The sequence below is a fragment of the Schistocerca serialis genome, chromosome 6, assembly GCF_023864345.2.
Source record: "Schistocerca serialis cubense isolate TAMUIC-IGC-003099 chromosome 6, iqSchSeri2.2, whole genome shotgun sequence".
NCBI lineage: Eukaryota > Metazoa > Arthropoda > Insecta > Orthoptera > Acrididae > Schistocerca > Schistocerca serialis.
In genome coordinates, this window is record NC_064643.1 from 555277071 (window position 1) to 555291580 (window position 14510).

General features: G+C 46.7%; 1 protein-coding gene across 1 annotated transcript in view; it reads right to left on the reverse strand.

The window, feature by feature from the left end:
• The window catches only part of LOC126483684 (guanine nucleotide-binding protein G(o) subunit alpha), a 563590-nt gene that overhangs the window by 57997 nt on the left and 491083 nt on the right, over positions 1–14510 (reverse strand). Inside the window, exon 5 of the mRNA XM_050106766.1 lies at positions 1580–1708. Within this exon, the coding sequence (XP_049962723.1) occupies positions 1580–1708 (129 nt within the window). The remainder of the gene's footprint in view (positions 1–1579; positions 1709–14510) is intronic.

Genomic DNA, 14510 nt, shown 5'->3' on the forward strand with positions numbered 1-14510 from the left:
TGAGACAGGGTTGTAGCCTCTCCCCGATGCTATTGAATCTGTATATTGAGCAAGCAGTAACGGAAACAAAAGAAAAGATCGGAGTAGGTATTAAAATCCATGGAGAAGAAATAAAAACTTTGAGGTTCGCCGATGACATTGTAATTCTGTCAGAGACAGCAAAGGGCTTGGTAGAGCAGTTGAACGGAATGGACAGTGTCTTGAAAGTAGGATATAAGATGAACATCAACAAAAGCAAAACAAGGATAATGGAATGTAGTCGAATTCAGTCGGGTGATGCTGAGGGAATTAGATTAGGAAATGAGACACTTAAAGTAGTAAAGGAGTTTTGCTATTTGGGGAGCAAAATAACTGATGACGGTCGGAGTAGAGAGGATATAAAATGTAGACTGGCAATGGCAAGGAAAGCGTTTCTGAAGAAGAGAAATTTGTTAACATCGAGTATTGATTTAAGTGTCAGGAAGTCGTTTCTGAAAGTATTTGTATGGAGTGTAGCCATGTATGGAAGTGAATAGTTTAGACAAGAAGAGAATAGAAGCTTTCGAAATGTGGTGCTACAGAAGAATGCTGAAGATTAGATGGGTAGATCACATAACTAATGAGGAGGTATTGAATAGAATTGGGGAGAAGAGGAGTTTGTGGCACAACTTGACTAGAAGAAGGGATCGGTTGGTAGGACATGTTCTGAGGCATCAAGGGATCACCAATATAGTATTGGAGGGCAGCGTGGAGGGTAAAAATCATAGAGGGAGACCAAGAGATGAGTACACTAAGCAGAATCAGAAGGATGTAGGTTGCAGTAGGTACTGGGAGATGAAGAAGCTTGCACAGGATAGAGTAGCATGGAGAGCTGCATCAAACCAGTCTCAGGACTGAAGACCACAACAACAACAACAACAACAACAACACCCCCCTCTCCCGACACGGCGAGAGTTTCTACTGCTTGTCTACGCGCTTGCCAAATAATACCTTGGCCAGTAAGGTAGCCGGATCTCGGGCAGGGTCCTCCAAACAGTTCAGGATTTTGACTGTCTAACACTAACGACCCAACTGGACAAAATTTTGCACGATGTCCCTCAGGAAGGCATCCAAAAACACTGTCAACCAATACCAAGCCGAATAACTTATTGCATAAGGGCCAGACGTGGACCAAGACGTTATTGACTTGCTCAATTTGTGAAGCTCTTTCTCTTGAATAAATCATCCAGTTTTTCTGAAACTGTTTTTCAGCACATCGCATGCACTGATTTCCATCCCATCCGGATAATTCCTTCGTGGTGAGTCTTTTTTTTTGTCTTAGAGCGTATAAACATAGAGACCAGATGCCAGAGAGGCCCTCAGATTATTCTGTGAAGGAAAGGGCTGGAACGAGGTTCCCTTGGCTTCGTAAGGCCAACTGAAAAAAAAAACAAGCCACATAATATTGTTATCTGCGAATGAAGAATTAATGGAAGCCGAAGATTTGTAACCAGGAGCCAGAGAAGACGCAGGGAACTGCAGGTGTGGAAACTAGCAGTAAAAAAAAAAAAAAAAATCGGATACAGAAGTATCTACTTGGAATAAACTATTGTGAACTTACTTGAAGTTGAGGTTTTTGAAGGAGAAGTGCACCTCGACGATGCCCGTGGTCTTAACTCGTGTCCTGAGGATATCCTGTTCCGTTGGTTGGTAGTCCTTGGCGCCCAGCCGGTCCAGGTCATCCAGGAAGCTGCGAACAGAACGGAGACACTCTGTAAAAGCGCCGACTACATTGCCACTACAAACGTGCATCCCACATCACAGTCAGAGGAAGTAATCCATCAAAGTTCCGTGTAAAAGGAAGATCATGACAGTTTAATGTCCAATCGATAACGATGTCATTAGAGATGGAGAGGATGGGAAAGGAGAAAAAGTAAGCGTCAAAAGAACCATCCTCGAATGTCCCTCTAGGAATCTAGGAAAACCTTTGTCTGGATGAGCAGATGGGGAAATGAACCGCAGATGAAATGAGTCCCTGTGCTTCCGAATGGAAATCCAGAGTCTCACCAATGCTGTGCCAACTCGCTCGGTAAAGGCCAATATTTTTATAACTGTAGGACCAGGGTTATTTAGGCTGCAGCAGTACGGACGGGGGAGAGGAAGGTGCATGTATTACAAACGTTTAAAATAAACTCATGCTCATAAAATAAGGATAATTGCAGAATGTGCTGCCACACAACGTGGCACTACACAAAATTGGCGCTAATAACATAGGCACATGGGGAACACACACGACACAGATCTGTAAGTCCACGGTATTGGTGATAAGTTGAGAAAACCGTCACGAAACACATGTGCTACAAAACGCCACTGTTACCTGCACATGTACCCCAACATCAATAAGGGATATGATCACCATGCACATGTACACAGGCTGCACAACGGGTTGGCATACTCTGGATCAGGTGGTCAGGCAGTTGCTGGGGTATAGCCTCCCATTCTTGCACCAGTGCCTGTCGGAGATCCTGAAGTGTCCTAGGGGTTTGAGGCGTGCAGCGATACGACGACCGAGAGCATCCCAGACGTGCTCGTTGGGGTTTAGGTCTGGAAAATAGGCAGCCAATCCATTCGCCTGATATCTTCTGTTTCAAGGTACCCCTCCACGACGGCAGCTTGGTGGGGCCGTGCGTTTCATCCATCAGAAGGAAGGTGGGACCTACTGCACCCCTGAAAAGGCGGACACACCGGTGCAAAATGACGTCCCGATACACCTGACCTGTTTCAGTTCCTCTGTCGAAGACATGCAGGGGTGTACTTGCACCAATCATAATCCCACCCCACACCATCAAACCACGACCTCCATACAGGGTCCTTTCAAGGACAGTAAGGGGTTGGTATCTGGTTCCTGGTTCATGCCAGATGAAAACCCGGCGAGAATCACTGTTCACACTATACCTGGACTCGTCCGTGAACATAACCCGGGACAACTGTTCCAATGATCATGTACTGTGTTGTTGACACCAGGCTTTACGGGCTCTCCTGTGACCAGGGGTCAGTGGACTGCACCTTGCAGGTCTCTGGGCTAATAAACCAGTCGTCTGTAGACTGTGTGTCTGGAGACAACTGTTCCAGTGGCTGCGGTAAGGTTCCGAGCAAGGCTACCTGCAGTACTACTGGCCGTCTGCGGGCACTGATGGTGAGATATCGGTCTTTTTGTGGTGTTGTACACTGTGGATGTCCCGTACTGTAGCGCCTGGATACGTTTCCTGTCTGCTGGATTTGTTGCCATAATCCTGAGATCACACTTCGTGGCACATGGAGGGCCCGTGCTACGACCTGCTATGTTTGACCAGTCTCCAGTCGCCCAAGTATTCTACCCCTCATAACGTCATCAATGTGTGTTCTTTGAGCCATTTTAAACACACAGTCACCATTAGCACGTCTGAAAACGTCTGCACACTTACTCGCTGCACCGTACTCCGACATGCACCAACACAGCTCTGCGCATGTGGACTGCTGCCAGCGACACCGTGCGACGACCGCAGGTCAAATGCACCGCATGGTCATACCCCGAGGTGATTTAACCCGCAAAGCGCCCACCAGAGCCTTGTTTCACCATGTATTAGCATTATCCTTGATTTATAAGCATGAGTGTCATAAGCTTTCTTCATGGATACACTTCTACATGTGCTCCGTTTCTTGCACATAGAACGTCTGGGTGATGCTCTATTTCTCTGTATTTGTCAACATCTCTTCCATCACCACCTCTACAGCATTGCCGGCCGGAGTGGCCGTGCGGTTCTAGGCGCTACAGTCTGGAGCCGAGCGACCGCTACGGTCGCAGGTTCAAGTCCTGCCTCGGGCATGGATGTGTGTGATGCCCTTAGGTTAGTTAGGTTTAATTAGTTCTAAGTTCTAGGCGACTGATGACCTCAGAAGTTAAGTCGCGTAGTGCTCAGAGCCATTTGAACCAATCTACAGCATCTCTTATTGGTGCCATAAGATGTTGCCCAACATGAGCTCATGAGCCTAACACTTTACTCTCAACGCAACACCACAAAAATGTCAAGAGCGCTTATATCTGGCGAACGGAGTGATAATGATATTGGACCATCTCTACTGATCCATCTGTCACGAAAGCTTTCACCCAAGAACTGGCGAACAAATAACCATTAGTGTGGCTGTAAGCCTTCTTGTGCTACCACTAAACTCGATTGAAACGAGGGTCGTTCCACAAGTCATGGAACTATGGTGTATCGTGCGGGCGTGTGGCATCACCGTAATCGCAGTAAATACATTCGAAAGCCCATGTCAATCATTACCGAAATCAACTGACAGATTTCGACCTCATGCGAGGGTGGCTCGGTACCAGCGCCTGAAACAGTGAGTGATGTTGTCTGTGCTAGAGGAGGGGTCCTTCCCCACCCACTCCACTCACCAGATCTCATTCCACAACCGAGGAAACCATTCCGTGGAAGGCGCTTTGCAAACAGAGCGAATGTCCTCAAGACATTTCGGCGACAAGTGGAACACACTGACTGCAACGCCAATGGCATTCAGTGGCCTTCTGCACCGTTCGCAACGCTATGTATATGTACTGGGGGACTATTTTGAAGAACAGTAGTTGACTTTGTTTCATCTCTGTTCCATTTCTATTTGTACACAATAAATTTACTCAGAGTTCCAATGCGTGTGTTTCATTTCAACCTTTGCCGTGACCTCCTATTCTAGTACCCTATTTTATGTTGGCATTCAGATACACACTGCCATGCCGGCTCAATGAACATCGTGGAATTCTCGTGTTGTCGCATTTTCGCACGATATATCATAGTTGTCAAGACTTATGGTATAACTCACATAATCGTGTTGTGCATTAAGCCATATCCCCTTCACTTTCAGGCTGTCCCTTATCTGCTGTACCGTGGATTCTCCGACCCTCAGATATGGACATTTTGCTCGCTTCATAGGAAAAACTTTGTTAAGGTTTGTCTGCAACGATTCATTCCAGAATTGTCCTAGCAAATTGAACACGTCTGGGCCGATCACCTGGCTGCAAAGTTTGCGCAACTTGCATTTTGTGCTGCGTTCCCAGGCAGTCGCCTTACCATTTGGTTGACGACATATGGAAGTTTGGGTCTCGCGATAAGCGGGACATCCGGGTTCGAGTCCCGGTCCGGCACAAATTTTCATTGTCGTCATTCCATTCTACAGCTGATGGGTGTTATTGAGCTGTTGCAACACGTTCCAAACATTATCGGCCTTCTTGGAAAAATACAGCAAATATCAATTACAGACTGACGAACTTCACAAGGAGTGTTCCCGCACCTTGTTGCTGATTTTGTGCAGATATTACGCTGATCAGCCATAACATTATGACCACTGGCCGCGGCAATGTTGGATGCCGCCTTGTGACGTTGCAGTCACGTCACGCGGTAGCAAAAGTATGTAAGCGGAGCAGACACGGACGGAGGATCAACCTAGGGAAGATACGGGCTGCAAATGGAGAAATCCATTGAGATAATAGAGTTTGACAAAGGACAGATTACTATTACGCAGAGCCTGTGAACGACTATCTCGAAAACGGCGAGGCTGGTCGAATGTTCACGTGCTACTGTCGTGAGCATTTGCAGAAAGAGGTAGAAGGAAAGTGAAACTACCACTAGGCGCTAAATGGTCGGACGTACACGACTCTTCACAGAACGTGGGGTTCGGAGGCTTGTGTGCTCTGTAACGTAGGATAGATGGTGATCTGTGGCATCACTATCAAAAGAGCACAATGCTGGTGGACGCACAAGTATTTCGGAGCACACCGTTCATTGTACACTCCTGGAAATTGAAATAAGAACACCGTGAATTCATTGTCCCAGGAAGGGGAAACTTTATTGACACATTCCTGGGGTCAGATACATCACATGATCACACTGACAGAACCACAGGCACATAGACACAGGCAACAGAGCATGCACAATGTCGGCACTAGTACAGTGTATATCCACCTTTCGCAGCAATGCAGGCTGCTATTCTCCCATGGAGACGATCGTAGAGATGCTGGATGTAGTCCTGTGGAACGGCTTGCCATGCCATTTCCACCTGGCGCCTCAGTTGGACCAGCGTTCGTGCTGGACGTGCAGACCGCGTGAGACGACGCTTCATCCAGTCCCAAACATGCTCAATGGGGGACAGATCCGGAGATCTTGCTGGCCAGGGTAGTTGACTTACACCTTCTAGAGCACGTTGGGTGGCACGGGATACATGCGGACGTGCATTGTCCTGTTGGAACAGCAAGTTTCCTTGCCGGTCTACGAATGGTAGAACGATGGGTTCGATGACGGTTTGGATGTACAGTGCACTATTCAGTGTCCCCTCGACGATCACCAGTGGTGTACGGCCAGTGTAGGAGATCGCTCCCCACACCATGATGCCGGGTGTTGGCCCTGTGTGCCTCGGTCGTATGCAGTCCTGATTGTGGCGCTCACCTGCACGGCGCCAAACACGCATACGACCATCATTGGCACCAAGGCAGAAGCGACTCTCATCGCTGAAGACGACACGTCTCCATTCGTCCCTCCATTCACGCCTGTCGCGACACCACTGGAGGCGGGCTGAACGATGTTGGGGCGTGAGCGGAAGACGGCCTAACGGTGTGCGGGACCGTAGCCCAGCTTCATGGAGACGGTTGCGAATGGTCCTCGCCGATACCCCAGGACCAACAGTGTCCCTAATTTGCTGAGAAGTGGCGGTGCGGTCCCCTACGGCACTGCGTAGGATCCTACGGTCTTGGCGTGCATCCGTGCGTCGCTGCGGTCCGGTCCCAGGTCGACGGACACGTGCACCTTCCACCGACCACTGGCGACAACATCGATGTACTGTGGAGACCTCACGCCCCACGTGTTGAGCAATTCGGCGGTACATCCACCCGGCCTCCCGCATGCCCACTATACGCCCTCGCTCAAAGTCCGTCAACTGCACATACGGTTCACGTCCACGCTGTCGCGGCATGCTACCAGTGTTAAAGACTGCGATGGAGCTCCGTATGCCACGGCAAACTGGCTGACACTGACGGCGGCGGTGCACAAATGCTACGCAGCTAGCGCCATTCGACGGCCAACACCGCGGTTCCTGGTGTGTCCGCTGTGCCGTGCGTGTGATCATTGCTTGTACAGCCCTCTCGCAGTGTCCGGAGCAAGTATGGTGGGTCTGACACACCGGTGTCAATGTGTTCTTTTTTCCATTTCCAGGAGTGTACATTGTTGAACATGGAGCTCCGCAGCAGACCACTCCGACACGTTCACGTGTTGACCCAACGACATCGTCAATTGCAATGGGCACGAGACCTTCGTTATTCGACTGTCGATCAACTGAAACGTGTCGGCTCTTCGTGTGAATCATATTTCCGCAACACTAAGTCGATGGTCGTCTCCACAAACGCCGTCATGGAGGTGAACGGCGGCTCGAAACGTGCAGCGCGCCACGGACGCTGGCTGGTGGGAGCAGTCTTATGCTATGGGAGGCATTCTCCTGCGCTTAAATGGGACCTATGGTAGTAATCGAAGACACGCTGACGGCTGAGAACCATCTGCATCCCTTCATGCTTGATGTCTTCCCCAGCGACGATGTCATTTTTCAGCGCTGTAACTGTTCGTGTCTCGGAGCCAGAATCATGCTGCAGTGGTTTGAGGAGTTTTGTAGTGGACTCACGTTGATGTCTCAGAGATTAAATTCGCCTCATGTGAATCCTTTGGATGACATCTGGGTCGATATCGGGCGACATCATCGCGTACGCAAATCAGCGGCTCGTTATTTACGCGAATTACATGGACCGTGCGTAGACATCTAATGCCACAAACCTATCAACAAACTGTCGGATCCCTCATACGAAGTATCAGCGATTCATTCAAAAGACGGACAAGCAAGCTATTAAGCAGTTGGTCATAATGTTTTGGCTCATCACTAGAACTTAGAACTACTTAAACCTAACAAACCGAAGGACATCACACACATCCATGCCCGAGGCAAGATTCGAACCTGCGACCGTAGCGGTCACGCGGTTCCAGACTGTTGCGCCTAGAACCGCTCGGTCACCCCGGCCGGCATTTATTTTTTATTTAATTTTTTTTCACGACATTAGGAACTGCCCGTCTGGTCATTGAAATGTTTGTTCTCTTTCTGTAGTCTTGGCAGTTGTCATACTATACATACAGAATATGAGTTACGTGGTAAGAATACGTTACCGTCGGAAGTAAAAGTGATAAATAGTGAGAGCATGCGAGATACCAAATAGACGTCTCACAGAAATGAAGACAATAAATGTCCGGGTGTGAACTGTTACAACAAAGGATTTGAAGACTCAAAACTTCCAAAACGGAACGCAACTTTAAAAACGTTTTGACAGAGCACAGAGAAATTGTGTAATTGTGAAACTGTAGCGTTCATTTGTTGTAGCTTACGTGACAATCTATTATGGTCTCATCATTTCCTTGGGAGTGATCTCATTCACATTCATACGAACACCTGAATCGGGCAAGGAGGCACATCTCCCTTACTTACCAGGCGTACAGATTAGATGCGTCGATAAGAAAAAGAAAAGAGAAAGCAGAATTATCGTTTGGCATCGATGGCCGGGAGGCCCCATCCGCGGAAGTTCGGCCGCAGAGTTGCAAGTTTTATTTCAGGTGACGCCACATTGGGCAACTTACGTGTCGGAGATGATGAAGACAACATAGCACCCAGTACATGAGCGGAGAAACTCTACAACCCCGCCGGGAATCTAATCCGGGCCCGCTGCATGATGGGTAAACATGTTACCTCTCAGCTAAGCAGGCGGACGCTTTGATAAGAGATTCGTATCATATGACACGTCTATTGTCACTAATGCTGTGTATGACACACCAGACGTGTTTTCTGGTGGAGGATTCGATTGACCTGTCGCTTTGTCATCAAACGTTTGCGAAAGCCACTTCCTTTCGGGTGCTAATAGAGTAGTTGTGCAAAATCAACTGTCGTTATAGGTCCCTTCCTTAACCTCGCTGTTCCAAATGGACGTTACACCACGACAGAGGCAAAATATCTGAATACCGTGAACATTGGAAAAGAACGAAAAAATTGGCTCGAGGTAGGTTTGAGCACGGTTTGCCCGCTTGGCAGTCAAACTTCGTGACCATTTATCCACGACGCCTTTGCTGTTTGAGGCTGCAATATATTGCGGTTCTTGGCCTTGGACCGTTCACTGTTTCTATTTTGCTTTTTTTTTCACAGTTCAGTGCACATTCTTCCTGTTTTTATGCTTCATCTGTGTTCAGTTTTTGACGGGCTGTCCACTCTGCTCTCATACCACTAGATCTACGGGGGTGCGATGGGCAGGTTGCCTTGTCAGCTGTCTATCCGCCATGGTCGTGGCACCACTCTCTGTTGCTGTTTTGGTGTTAGCGGCACCCTACGTCTGGCTGCCAATAGTCTCCGGTCAGTGGTGCGGGAAAAACAATATTCGACAGTTCTAACCCGCGTCCGGCCATCCTGATTTAGGTTTTCCGTGAGTTGCCTAAATCGCTTCAGGCAGTTGCCGGAATGGCTCCTTTGAAAAGAGCACGGCCGACTTCCTTCCCTACCCTGTTCTAAACCGATGAGACCGATGATCTCGCTGTTTGGTCCCCTCCACCAAATCAACCAAACAAAACAATATTTTAGCGAGCCATTAATTATTCTCTGATGGCAGTCGGAGATGTCTAGGTGTGCGATGTGTTTAGTGCACAACACAGCGATCCTCTCTTGTTGTGGTCAATCTGGTCGACTGGAACCTTGACGAGGAGTATACACGTGCCCTCACGTTGCCATAAAGTCCAACATTGGGCAACTCTCACATCCGAATGCCGCACAAATCTGGATGTTGTAAGGTTCGACAAGCCGCCTAAATGGAGACCCACAATAAAGCCCCTTTAAAACTCTGTCAGATGTCGATGATGCTGTGTCACATGAGTACGGGCATTTGTGTGTCCTTCCCTCCGATAACTCAGCATCTGACTCTGTTCACACCCCTTGCTCACCCTACCAGTTCTGGTAACAACATGAAACACGAACAATACTAATCCACTCTGGTACCTGTTCTACTTCTCACAGAGATTTACAACTCTAAGCATTTACATATTCGCCGATGGTTTACATGTGTACGAAGTTACATTGACATCCGACCATGTCTTTTGGATCTTCATGTTTGTTGTCAGGTTCAAAAATGGTTCAAATGGCTCTGAGCACTATGGGACTGAACATCTGGGGTCATCAGTCCCCTAGACTTAGAGCTACTTAAACCTAACTAACTTAAGGACATCACATACAGTCATGCCCGAGGCCGGATTCGAAGCTGCAGCCGTAACAGCAGTGTGGTTCCGGACTGAAGCGCCTAGAACTGCTCGGTTACAACGGCCGGCTCTTGTAAGGCACTGTAGGTATATTGACGTAAGATATACACCATTTCAACCTCATGAATCTGCCAGTTGATGACACACTGTTCAAACTAGTTTCAGAACAACCAAGATATTGACAGTTTTGTGGTGATTATACATAAAGATGTCTTTTGTGAAAGCTGTGAGGCACAACTTACAGAAATATTTTTCGATGAAATGTATACGTTATTAGTCCGCCCCGTTCAGCGCGACAGACTGACAATCCTCAGGACCCGGGTTCGATTCCCGGCTGGGTCGGAGATAGTCTCCGCTCAGGGACTGGGTGTTGTGTTGTCCTAATCATCATCACTTCATCCCCATCGATGCGCAAATCGCCGATGTGGCGTCACCTCGAAGGACTTGCACCCGGCGAACGATCTACCCGCGGGAGGCCCTAGTCACACGATATTCCCCCTTTTTTTTTAAATGCGCTGTAAAGAAGGAAAATGAAACTCTACAACGCTGTTATGCAGCCCGCCCGGTTAGCTATGCAGTCTAACGCACTGCTTTCTGGGCGGGGAGGCGTGCCGGTCCCCGGCACGGATCCCTCAGGCGGATTAGTGTCGAGGTCCGGTGTGTCGGCCAGTCTGTGGGTGGTTTTTAAGACGATTTTCCATCTGCCTCGGCGAATGCGGGCTGGTTCCCGTTATTCCGCCTCAGTTACACTGTGTCGGCGATTGCTGCACAGACACTTTCTCCACGTACGCGTACACCATAATTACTCTACCACGCAAACATTTCGGTTTACACTCGTCTGATGTGGAGGGGAAGGGGGGGGGGGTCCACTGGGGGCCGAACCGCACAATAACCCTGGGTTCGGTGTGGCAGCGGTGGGGTAAGTGGACTGCTGTAGCCCATTGTTGGGTTGTGAACCACTGAGGGCTACTGCGGGGACGAAGACTCTCCGTTGTTTCTAGGTCCCCAGGCTAGTTAGGTTTAAGTAGTTCTAAGCTCTAGCGGACTGTGACCACCAATGTTAAGTCTCATAGTGCTCAGAGCCTTTGTTTTTCTTTTTTTTACTTAGCTTCCTCAGGCGGTCAATTTTATCTCCAGAACACCAAGAATTTTCTAAGTTTTATTTGTCTATAAAAAGGCAAGTACAATAAATTAACTATTCTTATTTCTCTAATTGTCATTGTGAAGGGTAAATACAGCATGTGCATAAGACTTAGATACGTGTCAGTCATGCGAACAAAATTTTTAGCTTATCAAGAAAGTTTAAAAAAATTAGTTCCTCCGAAAACAGATTTGGAATACTGCACATTTAGCCATTGCGACGAATTAACAACTTTCGAACAGTAAACAGAATAACTAGAATAAAAGAATATTTATCACCAATGTGAAGTTATTTAAGATGAAATGGTCTTTGTACTTTTCGGTCAACTTCACCCTAGCGGTCAACTTTACCACATCTGAAGATATTCTTTGTATGCTTAAGCGACACTCTGTAATAATGCATGTATAAATGATGAAAAAATTTTTGTGAATCATTATAAACAGTTACTGAATGCAGCTGGTATATAATTGTTCTACTTTGATACAGACGGCCCGAGTGTGGTCAAATTGTGATCGAAATCCATTGTCAAAATAACAAGTACTGGTGTGTGTTTCGTTGTGCAATTTCGAATTTTATCAAAGCTGTTCAACAGCGCCTACACAAAACACAGGGTGTATGAGATAGAATCATTCTATTAAAAAAAACAAAACAACTATTATGTTATTTGAGATTTGTGCGTGAACAACGTACTGTTGGAAAGAGCAAACTCTCGAGTTTTGCATGGTTCCCGCTAGATAGCAGCAGGGTGCGCCCACTTCAGTTTTAGTAAAAATGGTGTCGGGACAACAGAAAGCGTTTTGTGTTCTACGTTTTGCGCAGTACGGGTCAGTAATAACAGTTCAGAGTGACTTTCGTACTAGGTATGGTCTGGATACTCCAACAGCACTGAGCATTAGACGATGGTATCTACATCTACATCCATACTCCGCAAGCCACCTGACGGTGTGTGGCGGAGGGTACCTTGAATACCTCTATCAGTTCTCCCTTCTATTCCAGTCTCGTATGGTTCCTGGAAAGAAGGATTGTCGGTATGCCTCTGTGTGGGCTCTGATCTCTCAGGTTTTATCCTCATGGTCTCTTCACGAGATATACGTAGGAGGGAGCAATATACTACTTGACTCCTCGGTGAAGGTATGTTCTCAAAACTTCAACAAAAGCCCGTACCGAGCTACTGAGCGTTTTTCCTGTAAAGTCTTCCACTGGAGTTTATCTTCATCTCCGTAACGCTTTCACAATTTCTAAATGATCCGGTAACGAAGCGCGCTGCTCTCCGTTGGATCTTCTCTATCTCTTCTATCAATCCTATCTGGTACGGATCCCACACTGCTGAGCGGTATTCAAGCAGTAGGCGAACAAGCGTACTGTAACCTACTTCCTTTGTTTTCGGATTGCATTTCCTTAGGATTCTTCCAATGAATCTCAGTCTGGCATGTCCGCAGCTCGTGGTCGTGCGGTAGCGTTCTCGCTTCCCACGCCCGGGTTCCCGGGTTCGATTCCCGGCGGGGCAGGGATTTTCTCTGCCTCGTGATGACTGGGTGTTGTGTGCTGTCCTTAGGTTAGTTAGGTTTAAGTAGTTCTAAGTTCTAGGGGACTGATGACGATAGATGTTAAGTCCCATAGTGCTCAGAGCCATTTGAACCTTTTCAGTCTGGCATCTGCTTTACCGACGATCAACTTTATATGATCATTCCATTTTAAATCACTCCTAATGCGTACTCCCAAATACAATACAACATTTTTATGCTCTCATATATTCAATGGACATAGTATAATTTTCAGATATGGATAGTTAAAGTAAAATAAAAAAAAATAAAACTCTTACCAACTCGAATGTTGGTTTGAACGACACGGTAAGTCACTAGGCGTGGTCCTATTGGAGGCAGTACGGCCTTGCCTTCCACCGATCTTTGAACTGTCTAATACAGACAATTATAGCGGACCTTCAGTGTGCAATGGGCTACTAACCACGGTGCAGCGTGGTATTTCGTGGCTTAAACAAAGATTAGCAGAGGGGAAGGACACAATAAATAACAGGAAAGAATCCTTGCAGCCAATGAAGTGTCGAACCACGAACCCTTTGATTTATAGTCTGACATTTACTTACACAGCTGGCGCAACGGAAAAGTAAATCAAATTACTCTGGGAATACGGCAAGCCGGTGGTTTCTAGAAAAATGGTAGTTCAGTTACTTAGGTCCGATGCAGAAGAGATTTACCATCGCGAGCTGGCACCGTCGTTTCCTTGCGCGTTTTAGCAGTACATGTTGAGTCACGTGTACTATGGCAGTGACGCAGCAGCAGCGCCAAACGCCACGAAGCAACAGTCATTATCGGAGAATAGGGTATTTGTTTCCTGGAAGTCGTCTTAAATGGTTAATTGCGTCATTTTATGCTCAAATCATGTTCTTTCCTTATGAATTTCAGTATTTTGAAAAAAAAATGAATTGAAATTTAAATAATTTGAAAGCCCTCTAAAACACTCAATTTGAACGATGAGATGTCTGTGACGTTACTGGCTAGACGCTGCTCCTAGTGTCGTAAAGCACATGCACCGTGAAGTCTTGTTTTGGAATTTACATCTCGGAAAATGTGTTATAAAGGGTGTGTAGTACCATATTGTACACAAATACATCTATAAAACATCCTGAATAAGTGTTTCCGAGTTTTTCAAAGAATGGGAAGATGCGAAAAATGTGATTACAACTCGTTCGTACAGATCCAGATGAGATAGTGGTCATTACGTGTGTTTATTTGTGTGAGGATCATGTTGATGTAAGTAGACAAGCGTTACGAACACATTGTCGCTTGTAGCGCCTAACAGGTAGCGTGCTGAACTTCTAACGCAATTTTCTCTAGAGCGATCCTCATTCGCAACAAGTGTTTTTTTTTCTTCCCGATCTCTTTGCTTAATACTACTGTCTTTTTAAGTGTAATTTTTTGGCAATAAATTATTATTTGGTAATAAAATTATGTAACAGCTTTAAATTATATATCATATTAAATATTAATACCTATTTTCATTTATTATCTTCATTTTACATCTGATCAATTTGAGATGAA